Source organism: Chrysemys picta, chromosome 4, assembly GCF_011386835.1.
Source record: "Chrysemys picta bellii isolate R12L10 chromosome 4, ASM1138683v2, whole genome shotgun sequence".
In the NCBI taxonomy this organism is placed as follows: domain Eukaryota; kingdom Metazoa; phylum Chordata; order Testudines; family Emydidae; genus Chrysemys; species Chrysemys picta.
In genome coordinates this window covers 30,895,014-30,911,957 of record NC_088794.1, presented here as the reverse complement: position 1 = coordinate 30,911,957, position 16,944 = coordinate 30,895,014, and the positions used below count along the sequence as shown (strand labels likewise).

General features: G+C 47.9%; 1 protein-coding gene across 5 annotated transcripts in view; it reads right to left on the bottom strand.

The window, feature by feature from the left end:
• The window catches only part of LOC101940099 (serine/threonine-protein phosphatase 6 regulatory subunit 3-like), a 44,696-nt gene extending 28,305 nt beyond the window's left edge, over positions 1-16,391 (bottom strand). For 3 of the 5 annotated variants that reach the window (XM_065591950.1, XM_065591951.1, XM_065591952.1), the window contains exons 1-2: positions 11,911-16,391; positions 4,945-5,094 (exon numbers count right to left, since the gene is read on the bottom strand). In XM_065591950.1, coding sequence (XP_065448022.1) covers positions 4,945-5,094; positions 11,911-11,988 — 228 coding nt within the window. In that variant the 5' untranslated portion in view covers positions 11,989-16,391. Of the gene's footprint in view, positions 1-4,108; positions 4,174-4,944; positions 5,095-11,910 lie in introns of all 5 variants that reach the window. The other 2 variants (XM_065591953.1, XM_065591954.1) reach the window with 1 other exon arrangement.
• Positions 16,392-16,944: the final 553 nt, after the last annotated feature.

Genomic DNA, 16,944 nt, shown 5'->3' with positions numbered 1-16,944 from the left:
TAAATCGATTCTCCGCCCCCCCAGTGTAGACCTACCCTAAGTCTCACATTAGGCTCCCAATTTTAATAATCCTTAGGGGAAAAAAAAAAACTTACTGAAGAACAAAACAACTGGGATTTCTTTCGTTACATTTACTACAGTGTGCAATAAGAGTTAAAGGTGGGTTTGCATATTGCATATTTCTTACACGAGTCACTTCCATGCGTACGCAATACATTCTCAGTTCTTTACTGTAGTAGGTTACCAGCCACAGGTATCAAGCTGCTTTACATGAAAAAGTCAGAGAACTGGCCTGTGTGCTAAACATTGGTTCATCTTTGAGAAAGTCTGCACATCTTTTAATGGGAGCTTGAGGTTAGTAGATCTGTAGGGAGTCATTTTCCATACTACTTCCTCATGAGAGTTCAGTGTCAACAACACTGTCCAACAAAGCACACCAAGATCTTTGCAGAATGAAAAGTTACTTAGCTTGTACAGTAACTGAGTTCTTCAAAATATGGGTCTCTACTGGTATTCCACTGCTGGTATGCATGCGCTCCATGAGCCAAACACCAGAAGATTCTTGCCAGCTGTGTCCATTGGTCTGTGCCTGTGCCCTTTTCCTCCTCATGTGGTGAACTGAGGGCATAAGGAGTGGTGCAGACCAACAATTTCTACCACAAATAGCCCTAAGACTTCAGAGGGGGAGGGCAGTCGCAGAACAGAGATAGGAACCCCACATCTTGAAGAACTCCAATTACTATACAAGATAGGGAACATTCCTTCAAGTAATCGTCTATATGTGTAAATCCTGTGGATGACTAACAAGCAGTATTAATTGAGGAGGGGGGTGCAAGGACATCTGCTGCACCACCGATCAGAGGACTGCTCTGCTGAAGGAAGCATCAGATGAAGGAGCTTGCACAAGACTGTAATGTTTTGTAAAGGTGCGAACAGAGCCCCACATTGTCGCTTTACAGCTTTTGAGGAGAGGGATGTCTTGAAGGGAACCTACTGATGCAGCCTCAACTTTAGTTGAGTGAGTCCTCACACAATGGTGGAGAAGGGGCATCGTTAACTCAAAGCAGGATGGAGCCCAAAATCCATTTGGAAAGTGTCAGAGGAGATTACTTCCCCTCCCTTATATTCCACGAAGGATTTAAATAGCACTTTGCCCTTTGTAGGTAGAAAGCCAAGGTCCAACAGATGTCCGGAGTGAAGTCTCCTATCCTTCACTGGTACCATGAAGCTTTGGAAAGAAAACAGATTAAGTGAATATTCTGATTTAGATGGAACTCAGAGATTACATCAAAAATTCACTTCCAAAGTAGTCTCAGCGAAATTTTGTCTGTGGAAGAAAGTGTAAGGCAGATCAGCCAGGAGGGCCCCCAGCTTACCTACTCCTCTGGCTGAGGTGATATCAACCAGAAAGGCAACCTTCATCGACAGATGAACATGATGCCAAGGGTTCACACAGTCTTTGTTAATGCTGACAGGACTAGACTGAGGTCCCAGTCAAGGTATGTTTTGTTATCAGAGGTTCTAACACCAACACTATCTTTTAAAAAACATTCTTCACCCCTCTGGTTGTTCTTCACCCAAGAGGGTGACAGGTCTTGATAAATGCTAAGTGAATCCACATAGAGCTAAGAGCTACTTCCGAAGTCTTTCAGGAAAAAAGGTAATTCAAAATGACAGGGATGTTGTCATCTTTCGGGGTTATTAGACAATGTTGGTGCCAAGCCGAAAACTCCTTTCCACTTTTCTCTGTAGCACTTGTATGGAATCCTTCCTACTGTTGTTAAGGACAGATTGTAGTGCTTCTGGACATGCACTTTCTAGGTTTGTTGCCCATCCAAATACCAGGCTATCAGGTGGAGGGATGCTGGAGTGGGATGTCTGATCTTGCCTCTGTCCTTGGTCAACAGGTCTGGGAAGAGCTGAATATGGATGCATGGGCATGCTGATATCTGGTGAATGCTGGGAAACCAGAATTGCCTGGGCCATCTGGGAGCAAATCAACATCATTGATACTCCCTGTTGCTTCACATTCCTCAGAACCTGAGGTAAAAGTGGAACATGTGGAAAGGTCTGTCAGTTGTCCTCCTCAGTTGGTCTTTAAATTGTCTGTAGTCATCACATGGTAATGATGAGGTTGGTGCAACCACCTCGCCTGCGCTTGAAGATTCCAACCCCGTTTGAGCTGGTGGTTCCTCCTCTTCCCTCCATTAGTTTTTGTGGTTCAGGATCTTCTCTGCAAAGGGAGGGCTGTCTGGATTCCCTGTGGTACTGTAAGAATTCAGGATGTCGCACGTATGGATCCCATGGACCCCAGTAAGGCTAATGTGAGGAGACAAAAGGGAACTGGGGTGGTCTCCATGGAGTAGGGTACCATTGGTTCTGAGGTGCACAATCTCTCTTATGAGATACAGACTATGCCCAAGAGACTCTGGATCCTCTGTCTGGACTGACCCCTTGTCTCAGTGATGGCACTCGCCCCCTAACACTCATCAGATGAGGTAGCAGATTCAAAATCCATGGGCGGTGCCATTGATCCTTGGATCCTTACACACCGTCTGGTAGATGGTATCAGTGAGCGACACTCCCTTTCCTGCATGCCCTGGACCAATGGTGCGGAGATGTCCCTGCTCAGGATCTGTTCTGACAGGAGCGGGGATTCCAGGTTAGTGAAGATGGCCATGTCCTCTGGGCAGCATACCTAGCCCTCGACTCAAGGGAGTGGGATGGGCTCCCTTCTTTTCATGGCGCCACCAGCATCAGTCTCATTGCAGTCTTTGGTACCAATGACTCATTACAATTGTGTGTCTGTGTAGGAGGTACCCACTTTTGTTTTTCCTCTTGCCCATACCAGGGATTGCCCCACCCCTACACACAGTGCTGGTTTCAGAGTGCTTTTGCCCATCAGAGCTGGGAGAATGGTAGCATTCTCCTTGTGTGATCCTAACACTCCTGTATCAGGGCATGGCCTCTCACTCAACTTGGAAGTGGTTGGAGAAGAGGCCCTCTTTTTGGATGAGAGGAGTAGAGCGAAGGATTCCTCCAGGCTGTGAACCCCAGACCTGGAGGTCAGTGTGCCAGGAATGGCACTTCTCAGTACCTCTTCCTGATGTACAGGAGGGTCTGATGAACAAGAGTTGGACCAAGGGCTCACACCAGAATCAGTTGGGAATTTCCAAACCCTATACTTATTGGACCAACAGGTTCAGTCTGGGAAGAACCAACATTGCCAGGGGAAGAAAAGTATAAGGAATTGAAATCAGAAAATTAAAGGCCAACAGAAGCTCTAGTCCAAGTGTCAGTGTGCTTCCTTGCTCAAGTTATTTTACCAGCTTAACTTGTATTTTTATTCATGTACAAAAGATAATTACACCTCACACCTACTGACAAATGAAGAAAAGCATGTTCAACATATTCCATGTTTGTTTATGCCTCTTGTAAAATTTATTTTAAGGTGAGGTAGGGAAGAACACATTGCAGTAAAAGCTGTGTTATCCAGCACTTTACTAACTGGAAAGCTCTATAAACCAGCATTTCTGATCTTCATTGAAAGTCCGATTTATAGTCCGGTTGGCACGAGGCCGGCAAGCTCCCTACCTGACTCCGCGTGGCTCCTCGGAAGGGGAGACATGTCCCTGCTGTTCCTAGGTGGAGGAACGGCCACGAGGGGTTCGGAGTGTGGGAGAGGTTGCGGGGCTCGGGCTGTGGGAGGGAGTTTGGGTTCGGGAGGGGGCTCAGGGCAGGGGATTGGGGAGTGGGAGAGCGGTGCTCACTTTGGGCAGCTCCCTGCAAGCGGCAACATGTCCCTGTCGCTCCTAGACAGAGGCTAGGCAGCTCTGTGCACTGTCTCCGCCCCACCCTGAGCACTGGCCCTGCAACTCCCATTGGTCGGGAAATGCGGCCAATTGGAGCTGTGGGGGCAGCGCCCGCGGGCGGAGGCACGCCTCTGTCTAGGAGCGGAAGGGATGTCACCGCTTGTGGAGAGCTGCCACAGGTGAGTGCCGCCCGGATCCAGCAGCCCACACCCCCTCCTGCCCCCCAACCTCCAGCTCTGAGCCCCCTAATGTAGCACTTCAATTTCTGGGAAAGGAGTAAAGGCTTTGTTACTCACTGTTTCTTCTCATTCATTTCCCATGCTTCAAGTATTCGTTCCACTAATTGGCACTTAAGAAAAAGCTATTAAAATAAAGTGTTTGCTTAGTGTTTCTAGAAGCTTAAGTACAAAGGATCATATATTAAGATAATTTCAAATAGAAGTAGCAATTAGTTTCAGGCAGAAAACTATTAGATCACATAATGTGTTTTTAAGTTCACAAAACAAAACTCAAAGTGCATTAAGCCCTTTTCACTATATTAAAGACCAAAATTCTTGAGATCAGCACCCTACAACTCCTATTTAGGCACCTAAGTGAGTGTTCAGGTCCCTTTGTTCTCAACACAATCTGCTGAGTACTGAACATTTTTGAAAATCTGTCCGTAAGTGAACTATGAGCTATATTCAGAAAATCTATTTTCATGAATGACAAAATTAATTAGTCCAGAATGTCCAGATTACCCTAACTTTGGGTCCCAAATCATACAACGTTTACAAGCCTCCCAGCAAACCAGAAAGGATTCTCTGCAGAGCTAGTCAAATCTACTCTTAAGTTAAAGGGATTCCTCTTCAGACAGACCCAAGACACTAGTTGTCCCACACAACAGTCTCATCCTAGGGATGGATGAGCTACTGCTGCAGCCCTCCCAGCCCCTAGCAGACTGGAGAGCAATCTACCATGCATCAACAAAACCATGCCTTCAACATGGGTAGTGAACTGTCACTAAATCTTTTTTTTATTCCATGCCTCTATTTAATAAGACACGGTTTTATTTCCACTAGAAAGAGAAAACAGCTACAATAGTTAAGAACAAGGCTTACAACATCAAAAGGTCCACAAAAGCACAACTTACATGTTTCAGTAAGAGATTGTCCCCAATGGAGTCCTGATCTGTAATTATGCCATTTTCTGTGCTCTCAAGGGGACTTGCAAGAATCAATGCAATACAGATTTCTACTTGAGTATGCAAGAAGTTATTCCATGTGTATTTAAAAAACATATCCTGCAAGACAAATTCAAAAGGATTTGATTACACATACTGGGGTCTTTTCACTGAACACAACAAGCAGCAGTGTAGTTCTAGAAAGTCAGACAGTAACTGGCAATCTCTTAAATACTTTAAAATTTTGTATATGGCTTAGATAGCAATTTATTGTTTTAGAAAGACAAATCTACACACATTTGGCACCTAAATAGCAATTTTACAACCCATAGTTGCCATATGATGTAGATCAGTACTGGTCAATTTATAGATAGGGAAATAGAGGGACAAAAGTGGAGTCAGAAAGACAACCCAGATGTCCATACTTCCAATCCTACCCTTCATTTCCTACAATACTTTCATATTTTTATGTTCAAGTACTGGCTACACAAAGGCACATAGTGAAAAAATATACATTTAAATATTAATTTTTCTGTCTCTCTGATTAAGATCAATTATGTTTCTTATATGGAAACAAGAAATTTGGCAGCTGTCACTGGCAACATTCAGAATTATGAGAGAGTTCTTAGAAATACTCAATGATCTGAGATTTTTTAATAAAATTTAGCAATGCCATTATGTGTGACAGACATGGCAACTTCCTGTAATATACTTGAAAATCATTATTTAATTAAAATTAAGTAACTTGGAGTCCAAAGGTACTCAGACTTTAAGGCCAGAAGGGACCATCATGATCATCTAGTCTGACCTCCGGCATACTGCAGACCACAGAACCTCACCCACCCGCTCCGGTAATAGACCCCTACCTCTGGCTGAGTTACTGAAGTCTTCAAATCATGATTTAAAGACTTGAAGTTACAGAGAATCCACCATTTACATTATTTTAAACCTACAAGCAACCTGTGCCCTATGACGCAGAGGAAGACAAAACACCCCCAGGGTCTACCAATCGACCCAGGGCAAAATTCCTTGTCGACGCCAAATATGGTGATCAGTTAGACCCTGAGTATATGGGTAAGATCCACCAGACACCCACCTGTGAAAGAAATCTCTGTAGTAACTCAGAGCCCTCCCCGTCTAGTATCCCATCACCAGCCATTGGAGATGTTTGTTACTAGCAGTCACAGATCGGCTACATGCCATTGTAGGCAGTCTCACCATATCATCCCCTCCATAAATGTATAAAGCTCAGTCTGGACGTCAGTTTTTTTGCCCTCACTGCTCCCCTTGGAAGGCTGCTCCAGAACTTTACTTCTCTGACAGGTAGAAACCTTGGTCTAATTTCAAGCCTAAACTTGTTGATGGCCAGTTTATATCCATTTTTGTCAGGTCCACACTGGCGCTTAGCTTAAATAACTCCTCTCCCTCCCTGGTGTTTATCCCTCTGAAGTATATATATAAAGAGCAATCATATCTCCCCTCAGCCAAGCTCATTGAGTCTCCTACCTCATGAGGTAGGTTTCCATTCCTCAGATCATCCTAGTAGCCCTTCTCTGCACCTGTTCCAGTTTGAATTCATCTTTCTTAAACATGGGAGACCAAAATTGCACACAATATTCCGGATGAGGTCTCACCAATCCTTTGTATAATGGTATTAACACTTCCCTGTGTCTACTGGAAATACCTTGCCTGATGGATCCTAGGACTGCATTACTTTTTCACAGCCGCAGCTCATTGGTGGCTCACAGTCATTGTAAGAACATAAAAGTGGCCATATTGGGTCAGAGCAATGGTCTATCTAGCTCAGTATCCTGTCTTCCAACAGTGGCCAATGCCAGATGCTTCAGACGGAATGAACAGAGAGGTAATCAAGTGATCCATCCCATCACCCATTCCCAGCTTCTGGCAAACAGAGGCTAGGGATACCATCCCTGCTCATCGTGGCTAATAGTCATTGATAGACATATCCTCCATGAATTTATCAGTTCTTTTTTGAACCGTGTTATAGTCTTGGCCTTCACAACAGGCCTCTGGCAAAGAGTTCCAGAGGCTGACACTGCATTGTGTGAAGAAATACTTCCTTTTGTTTGTTTTAAACCTGCTGCCTATTAATTTCATTTGGTGACCCCTAGTTCTTGTCTTATGAGAAGGAGTAAATAACACTTCCTTATTTACTTTCCCCACACCAGTCATGATTTCATAGACCTCTATCATATCCCCCCTTAATCATCTCTCTTCCAAGCTGAAAAGTCCCAGTCTTATTCATCTCTCCTCATATGGAAGTTGATTCATATCCCTTATCATTTTTATTGCGCTTTTCTGTACCTTTTCCAATTCCAATATATCTTTGAGATGGGGCAACCAATCTACATGCAGTATTCAAGAAGTGAGTGTACCACGGATTTATATGGAGGTAATGTGATATTTTCTGTCTTATCTATCCCTTTCCTAATGATTCCCAACATTCTTTTTGACTGCCACTGCACACTGAATAGATGTTTTCAGTGAACTATCCACAATGACTTCAAGATCTCTTTCTTGAGTGGTAACAGCTAATTTAGACCCCATAATTTTATATGTATAGTTGGGATTATGTTTTCCAATGTGCATTACTTTGCATTTAACAACACTGCATTTCATCTGCCATTTTGTTGCCCAGTCACCCAGTTTTGTGAGATTCTTTTGTAACTCTTCACAGTCTGCTTTGGACTTACCCAACTACTCAAAATAGTTATCTGCAAATTTTGCCACATAACTGTTTATCCCTTTTTCCAGATAATTTATGAATATGTTGAACAGGACTGGTCCCAGTACAGACCCCCAGGGAACACCGCTATTTACCTCTCTCCATTCTGAAAACTGACCATTTATTCCTACCATTTGTTTCCTATCTTTTAACCAGTTACTGATCCATAGAGGACCTTCCCTCTTATCCCATGACACCTTACTTTGCTTAGGAGCCTTTGATGAGGGAACTTGTCAAAGGCTTTCTGAAAATCTAAGTACACTATATTCACTGGATCTCCCGTGTCCACATGCCTGTTGACCTCCTCAAAGAATTCTAATAGATGGGTGAAGCATGATTTCCCTTTACAAAAAAACATGTTGACTGTTCCCCAACAAAATTGTATTCATCTAGGTGTCTGATAATTCTGTTCTGTACTACAGTTTCAACCAATTAGGCTTACCAGCCTTATCCTGTGATCAACCTATACATCCAGGTCTTTCTCCTCTGATGCTTCAACTGATAAATCCCCAGTTTAGAGCAAAAACTGTTATTGTTAGTCCCTAAGTGCATGACCTTGCACTATTAAATTTCATCCCATTTCTATTAATCCAGTTTTTAAGGAAATCCAGATCTTTTTGTAGGATATTCCAGTCCTCCTCTGTACTGTCATTACCTCACAACTTTGTGTCATCTGCAAATTTTATTAGCACACTCCCACTTTTTGTGCCAGGGTCATTAATAAAAATGTTAAAAGGATTGGTCCCAAGACTGTTCCCTGAGAAACTCCACTGGTAACCTCCCTCCAGCCTAACAGTTCACCTTCCAATATGACCCATTGTAGTCTCCCCAATATGTATTGTTTATAGCCTGGGGCTGGGGGGAAAGGGAAAGAGAATGTTATGTGAATCCTGGCAAGTGTTATGAACTTCAAATGACCGTATTAAATTATGTGCCAGATAAGAATGGACTTTTAGGACATACAGTGTTAAGTGGTTCTCCTGGGAATCTCTAGGGGGACGTGAATGTAAATTTCCCACATCCAGTTATGCAAAAACCCAGATTTTTGAAGCTACCCCCTGAGGAGACAATATTGTTGATTACCTGTTCCTGGAACCTAAAGATCAAAGACCCAAGCTGAATAAAGGAAAGACCAAACTATTCATGGTGGTTCTGAATCTGAGATAGTTCTGACCTTTTAACTATGGGGAAAAACTCAGTTGTGGGTTTTGAAGAACTGACACCTATCCGAGCCCGAGGTTAGTTGGGGTGAACTCTGGTAAGCTTATTAGCATGCATGTAGGTTTTTATTGTTTAATATTTTTTTCTGTAATGCTTTCACCTTAAGAATAAGTGTGCTTGCTTAGATAGGGTTGTGTGGGCACTTTGCTTTCTCTCCAAATGATATAAACAGCTAAGTGCAAATGCTGCTTGCTGGGAATATCACACAATGTAAGAAGGGGACTGTGCATCCTGGAAAAACCCTAATCAGGAGGGAGTGGAGACCTGGGTCTCTGTCCAAGAGATGTGACTGCTGAGGAAGCCTAGAGTGGGTGTCCTCGAGGGACCATAGAGAGGGAATACAAGTGCAGTTGCCCTGAACTGTGACAATGTATCATTCAAAATGTCTTTAGGAAATAGCAACAGTCTTCCTTAAGAAGGTGCTATTAAAACTGGATGGTTACTACTCACAGTAATTAAGCCTACCAAGAGATTTATGGTATTTCCCATTCCAAGTATAGGGAATACCATAGTAAACTTTGCATTTGTAAAATCATTTTAAAATGGCATCCACTGCAGAATATGAAGAACATTTAAATGGCTTAGGCCTAGTTTTATTTTACACCCTACACTAATATAACGTATTATACAAACAGCATACCAAATTAAGATTATATAAAATGGAGATGTATGCAAAGCCAAGGAGGACAAAAATAATGGCAACTAATAAAAAGGTTGAAGCATAAGTAGGAAATAAAAGTCAACCTGGAAAAAATGCATGCTAGAACATAAGGCAAAAATACATATTCAGTGGGAAAATCTATGTGGCAAGAAGATCGCCAACTAGATACAGGTTTTCAAGTGCAATACAGTGGCGAAACCACCACAGGTTTGGCAGCATACAGAGAGGTACCACTTCAGACCAGGGAGATAACCAGTCCTTAATGTCACTGATGGGACTGTACTTAATGCACTATATACAGCTGACACATTTAAAAGGAATTAAAAGAACAAAAATATTAAGGAATGACTCAGGAAGAAAGAATAAAAGCAAAGTACGTTTACGTAGGTTGGCTGAAAGAATTTGAGCATGGGGAGATAGCAAAGATAAGGTAGCAATCTAGATCTGTCTGGCGGGCAGGCAGCACTAGATAACCCGGGGTGGTGGGGGGCGCGAGGAGGGCTCCGGGGAGGCATGGCCTAGTCCGGCCCCGGTTCCGGCCGACTGCGCCGGCCCGTGGCATGGCTCCGGCCCAACCCGCAGCGTGGCTCCAGCCCCCCAGCCCGGCCCGGCCCCCGTGGCGCGGCTTCGGGTCCGGCCCCCGGCCCGGCCCCCGTGGCGCAGCTTCGGGTCCGGCCCCCAGCCCGGCCCCCGCGGCGCGGCTTCAGGCCCGGCCCCCGCAGCACAGCTCCAGCCTGGCCCCCATGGCTCGGCTTCGGCCGCCCAGGGGCTCTGGGCCGGACCCAAGCCCGGCGAACACGGCCAGAGTGCGGCTCGATTCCTGGGGGCGGGGCTTGCAGCAAGCCCCGCCCCCGGGAATCGGGCCCCGCTCTTGCTAAAGCCGGCCCTGTGAACAGGAATTTAGGAATTGCAATACCAAATCAGACGAGTGGTTTGTGTACTCAGATAAACTGTCTGACAGTGGTCGATACCAGCTGCTTCCAAGGAAGGCAAAAAGCTCATAGTGGACAGTTATACAATAAACAGCAAACAGGGATTAGGAAGAAGTGTCCCTGTTATTTAGTGGTTCAGTTGTGCCCTGAATGGAGATTTTTATCTCCTTTCTAAGAAAGCATCCTACCTACTGTGACAAAGTTCCTCCTCTATCTTGGTGGGTCCTGCACTTATTGGCGGATTTTCTTGCCTCAGAGATTCACCATGTGGGTTGGGGAACAGCCCAGAGGCCTTCCTCTCTGGAAGAACCCACAGTCCAGGTCAATTGGGAGGTTTGGGGGGAACCCGGGCCCGCCCTCTACTCCGGGTTCCAGCCCAGGGCCCTGTGGACTGCAGCTGTCTATAGTGCCTCCTGTAACAGCTGCATGACAGCTACAACTCCCTGGGCTACTTCCCCATCGCCTCCTCCAAACACCTTCCTTATTCTCACCACGGGACCTTCCTCCTAGTGTCTGATAACACTTGTGCTTCTCAGTCCTCCAGCAGCACAAGCTGAAGTGAGCTCCTTTTAAAACCCAGGTGCCCTGATTAGCCTGCCTTAATTGATTCTAGCAGCTTCTTCTTAATTGGCTCCAGGTGTCCTAATTAGCCTGCCTGCCTTAACTGGTTCTAGCAGGTTCCTGATACTCTAGTGCAGCCCCTGCTCTGGTCACTCAGGGAACAGAAAACTATTCATCCAGTGACCAGTATATTTGCCCTCTACCAGACTCCTGTACCCCACTGGTCTGGGTCTGTCACACTACCTACTACAAATATGGATATTCTCACTATCCTTCAAATTGTATGCTCTTGACCACAATTATAATCTTAAAACACTGATTTCTGCAGGTTTCCTTATGAAAAATGCACTTTTTTTTTTATATCTGTAGCCTTTCAATTTTACCAGATGTCCCTGGTGATCTACAAATGATCTACCTTTTCTCCTCTGTCTTTTTATAGACCTCAGATCCTCTTAAGCATATCTCTAAAGTGAGCTTCCCTAATCTTTTCCACCGTGTATACAGAAACTTTGTCTTGCCCCCCATGATACATCCTTCTTCTGGACCACTTATTTCTGCTTTATTTTGGTATGTCATACCAAAGCATGCTCCTTTCCAAAGAAAGGAAAGGATATTTTGTTGCATTTTAGTGCAATTGCTTTTTCTCTATTTTGCTCCATTAAACAAAGTCAATACATTACAGAGGTAGTTGATCACTAATGAATAACCAAACTATAAGTGGCTCAGAAAAAGGCTTATAGTCTGTGCGTTACACAGGCTAAAATGTACTTTTTAGCTTTCATTAAACTGGCTTTTGAATAAAAAAAGTTACTAACCTTTCTGTAACCACTGTTCTTCAAGCTGTGTGGCTCATGTCCATTCCACATTAGGTGTGCGCACGCCACGTTCACCATTGCTGAAGATTTTTCCCTCAGTGGTATCTATTAAGGCAACTAGCATCCTCTGGTGCCGTGAGCTCATGCACCAGCATAAAGGGGCCTAATAGTCCCACACCCTCTCAGTTCCTTCTTGCCAGCTAACTCCGACAGGGGGGCAGGAGGTTGTGGAACGGATATGAGGAACACATCTTGAAGAACAAGAGTTACGGAAAGATTAGTAATCTTTTTTTCTTCTTCGAGTGCTTGCTCATGTCCATTTCACATTAGATGACAAGCGGTGACCAAGGAGATAGGTTCAGAGTTCATGGACATGCAGACTGCAACACTGCTCTGCCAAATTTGGCATCATCTCTGGCCTGCTGGGTGATAGCATAGTGGATGGAGAAGGTATGAACTGACGACCAGGTCGCTGATCTGCAGAGGTCTTGGACCGGGACATGGGCCAGAAATGCTGCTGCTGAAGCCTGAGCCCTGGTCGAATGGATGGTCAAGATGGCAAGAGGTTGGACTGCCCACCTGCTTGTAGCATGTGCACATACAGGGAGTGATCCAGGATTAAATTCTCTGGGTTGAAATCGATAGGCCTTTCATCCTGTCTTCTACTGACACAAAGGGCTGCGTGGTTTACAGACCGGTTTGGTCCTCTCCACGTAGAAGGCCAGGGCGCGTCTAACATCCAGCTAGTGGAGATGCCACTCCTCTGCATTCCTGTGCGATTTCAGGAAGAAAACCGGCAGGAAATAGCCCGATTACTATGAAACTATGAGACCACCTTTGGAAGGAACGCTGGGTGGGGATGCAGTTGAACCTTGTCCTTAAAGAACATCATATACGGAGGTTCTGATGTAACGGCCCTGATTTCTGAGACCCTCCTGGCCAAAGTAATTGTTACCAGGAAGCCAACCTTCCAGGAGAGATACAAGAGCGGGAACGATGCCAGGGGCTCAAAGGGGAGGCCCATGAGTCTTGATAAGACCAGGTTTAGGTGGAATCAGTTTGCGAATCTGAGGATAAAATCTTTCTAATCCCTTCAGGAAGAGGATGGACATTTCATGAGAGAAGATCGACATACTGTCCATCAGCGGGTGGAAGGCTGAGATTGCTCTTAGATACACTGTGATTGATGAAAAAGCTAGTCCCTGTTTCAGATGGAGCGGGTATTCCAGCACAGACTGGAGGGGCAACCAAGTCAGAGAGAGACCTCGTTGGGAAGACCACACAGAAATGCTTCCACTTGGCTAGGTAAGTCACTTTAGTAGACAGTTTCCCATTACCTAGCAAGACCTGGCAGACTTGTTCTGAACAGGTCTGTTCTGCTGGGATCAACCATGGCACATTCACATGGTCAGGTGGAGGGCCCTGAGGTTCAAGAGGAGTAAACAGCTGTGATCTTGCAAGATCAGGTCTGGGCGGGACAAAAGTGGAAGTGTGGGTGTTACTGCCAGGTCCAGCAGCATACCAAACAAATGTTGTGACGGCCAAGTAGTGGCTATAAGGATGACCCTTGCTTTGTCTCCGAAAGGGAGGACCGCAAACTGGTAGTGGTCCGACCCCACTGTGAAGTGTAGGAAGTGCCTGTGTGCTTGGAAGATCGCTGTATGAAAATACATGTCCTTCAAGTCAAGAGTGGCAAACCAGTCTACCGGATCTAGGGAGGGGATGATGGATGTCAGGGAGACCATGTGAAACTTCAACTTCTTTAGGTATTTGCTGAGGTCTTGCAGGGCCAGGATGGGCCGTAGACCGCCCCTGGCCTTTGGGATTAAGTAATACTGGGAATAGAACCCCTTGTTCCTGTATTCATGAGGAACCTCTTCCATCGCACCCAGCTGCAGCAACCCTTCTACCTCCTGTGCGAGGAGATTCTCATGAGGGAAGTCCCTAAAGAGGGACGGGGAAGAAGGGTGTAGGGGGGGAAGACAGAAACTGGAAGGTGTAACCCTGCGCCACTGTACTGAAGACCCAGCGGTCTGAAGTTATGGTAGTCCATGTTGGGAAGAAAAAAGAAAGGCGATTGGAGAAAGGCGGGAAAGATAGATCCAGGGTATAGTCTGGTAGATCGCCCTCGGGCCCACCCTCAAAACGCCCACTTGCTCCCCTGCTTATTGCAGGTCGAACATGATTGGGCGAAGGGAGAAGGTGGGTAGCTCGGACGGTGTTTGTAGCTCCTGCTCTTTTTGGGGGGCGGCCCTACTGGGGTTGGCTGTCTTGACCCTGAGCTGGGTGCGGTTTGAACCACTTACAGGCTGGACCGAGGACGTACAGCCCTAGAGTTTTCAGGGTGGGGCAGGAGTCGTTTAGCTCATGCAGCTTACTGTCAGTCTGTTCTGCAAACAGGGCCTGGCCGTCGAAGGGGAGGTCCTGCATTGACTGCTGAGCCTCTGTCAACAGGCCAGAGAGGAGCAGCCAGGATGCCCGCTGCATGAGATGGCAGAGGCCATGGTGCCAGCTGCGGAGTCCGCCGCGTCCGAACCTGCTTGGAGGGCCACCCTGGCCACAGCCATGCCCTCCTCGAGGACGAAGCCAGTGCTGTGGGAGTCGCCACGTCCCCTGGTGGTCCAGCAGACTGTTCCCCTGTCTGCTCGTGGGCCTAGGGTGTCCTAACTTACAGGGCCTCTACTTCTCTTGGAGGGTGGGATGCTGAGGCTGATGGCCTATCTGAGGACTCCGCCACCAAGCGGACTGTCTCCAAGAGCTGGGGAAACCCCCACAGGTTCCAGGGGTACCAGGCAGCTGGTAGCCATTGGCTTTGGGGCCACGGGGCCAGTTGCCTTCCCGACAATTGGATGGTACCGCTGGTGCCGGGGCTTGTCCTGCCATCAAGGACACCTGCTCAGTTCTGGAGCCGGAGGCAGAATGGTCGCTGACAGGCAATCATGATCGAGTGGACCGGCGTTCCTTCTCCATGCGGTGCCAGCCGCTACGCCTCGACGTCGACCTGACCGACCGAGACCAGTCCCTCATGCGGGAACTCAGGGACCACTGGTGTTCAGCAGATCGGCATCGGTAGACCTGCGATCCACGCCTCACGCTGCTCGACTGGTACCGCATTGTCTGATTTCCCGACGGCGGGGGTCCATGTGTCGGCAACGGGCATCAGTTACCAGTGGCCACGTTCAAATGATGGTTCGCGTGACCAGTGCCGAGGCCTTGGAGACATGAACAGCTGGTCGCGATGCTCTTGCTGGGGGGTGCGTGTCAGTGCCAAGGGCCCGGAGACCGAAGACGGCTTCGTTGAGCTTTCCTCCCTAATTTGACGGCTCCGAGTGGGCGAGAATTGACAGGACATCCCCCGTGATGGGGAGCGGTGCCGCTGAGGTGGGGACACACAGTAAGGACCCAAGGTGGGTTTACCCTTTGACCAGGGTACTGCCAGAGCTGGTGTGGGCAGCACTGGTAGTGTCAGGATCTCTTGCGCTGCCTGCAGGGCCTCCGGTGTCGACGGGACTTCTAGATGACAGAGGACCTAATCACTGTCTGGGGTGGCAGGCATAGTGCAGGATGGGCTGGACCGCTCTACTTGAGCTGGGGCCCAACTCCGTGATGGAGGTGTCAAGTCGCCCGGCACGGGTCTTGGAAAGGACAGGACGGAGGAGAGCCCTTACGGGAAATGGGGGATCTTCCCCTCGTGGTTTTCTTTGGCTTCTTGGTCGGAGCCAGGGAGGGGGATCGGAGCCAGCTTGAAGACACCAAGATCCAGCGGGATGTAGGACAGATATTGGCAGTGGCCCTTTGGCTCTGCACAGGGCTCCACCTCTGACTCTGAGGAAGAGAACTCTTCAGGAGACCATGGGGTAGCAGTACCCTTTGTTTCCATCGACCGGTGCCGTACCAGAGACATCTTTGCCGATGGCAGAAAGGCCAGTTTTCCTCTGGTCAGTACCGAAGGGCCTGGTGCTGGATATGAGATCGGGGCAACATGCTCCATTCTGTTCGACACGCTCATCAGAGCCAGTAGTTGTCCCATCAGGGCCCTGGCCCTTGCAAAGGTCTCAAGGTTGGAAGGCACTGCGATCCCGCTGGCACCATGATGATCCCCTGGCATTGGCAGATGGCCCCGCACCGGACTCAATGGCACCTGCGAGCACGGTGGAGTCTATGGTGCTGCTAGCAGAACAGGAGTGGAGTTGTGGTCCAACACGGGTCACACTTTCCATGTTTGTCCTTCCTCGATATTGGGCAGTGTCCTCTCTCGGACCAGTTTCTTGTGCTTCTCTCTCAGTACTGGACAGGTGCTGAGAAACACGCAGTGCCAGAGAGTGCTTTACATCGAAGCCGAGGCGCTGAGCAGGGCCGGTGCAACTATTTAGGCAAACTAGGCGGCCACCTAGGGCGCCTAGTGGTTGGGGGCGCCTAAAAGCCGATCCACGTGGTGCTCGGGCACCAGCAATACTCAGAGCCAGGGGCCCAGCTCCAGCAATACTTGGGGCCATGTGTCCCCCCCAACCCCACCTGCAGCCCCCCCAGCCTTCCCCAAGTGTCCCCTGGCCCCGACTTGCTGCCCCAGCCCCCCCGCTCGCCTTTCAAGCCCCCAGAGTCTCTGTCCCGGAGCAGAGCCTGTCTGTCTCTGTCTCCTCCATGCTGCTTCTCTGCAACAACTACTGCCGCAGGGTCCTAGTGCCCCCCCCCTACACTGCCACCACTGCCAGGGCAGACTGACTCTGAGCCTGCCCTTACCCCTCAAACCCTTTCATTTTCCAATGGGACCCTCCAGCAGCACAGGGGACTCCCCTGCCCGCAGTCACTGCTCCTGCCCCATGCTGGGCAAGGAGGCACCCCCATCCTTCACCCCCAGTGAGGCTACAGTCAGGGGCAACAGCAGGGGAGGAGGCACACACAGTGCCCCACCATGGGGGAGGCGAGGGAGATTCCAGGACCTGAGAGGGACCCTCGGAGCACATGCAGTGACAGTGGTGGGGGTGAGTGTGCTGCTGGGGGGGGGGCGGGAAGAGGGGGCTCATACCCCAGAGC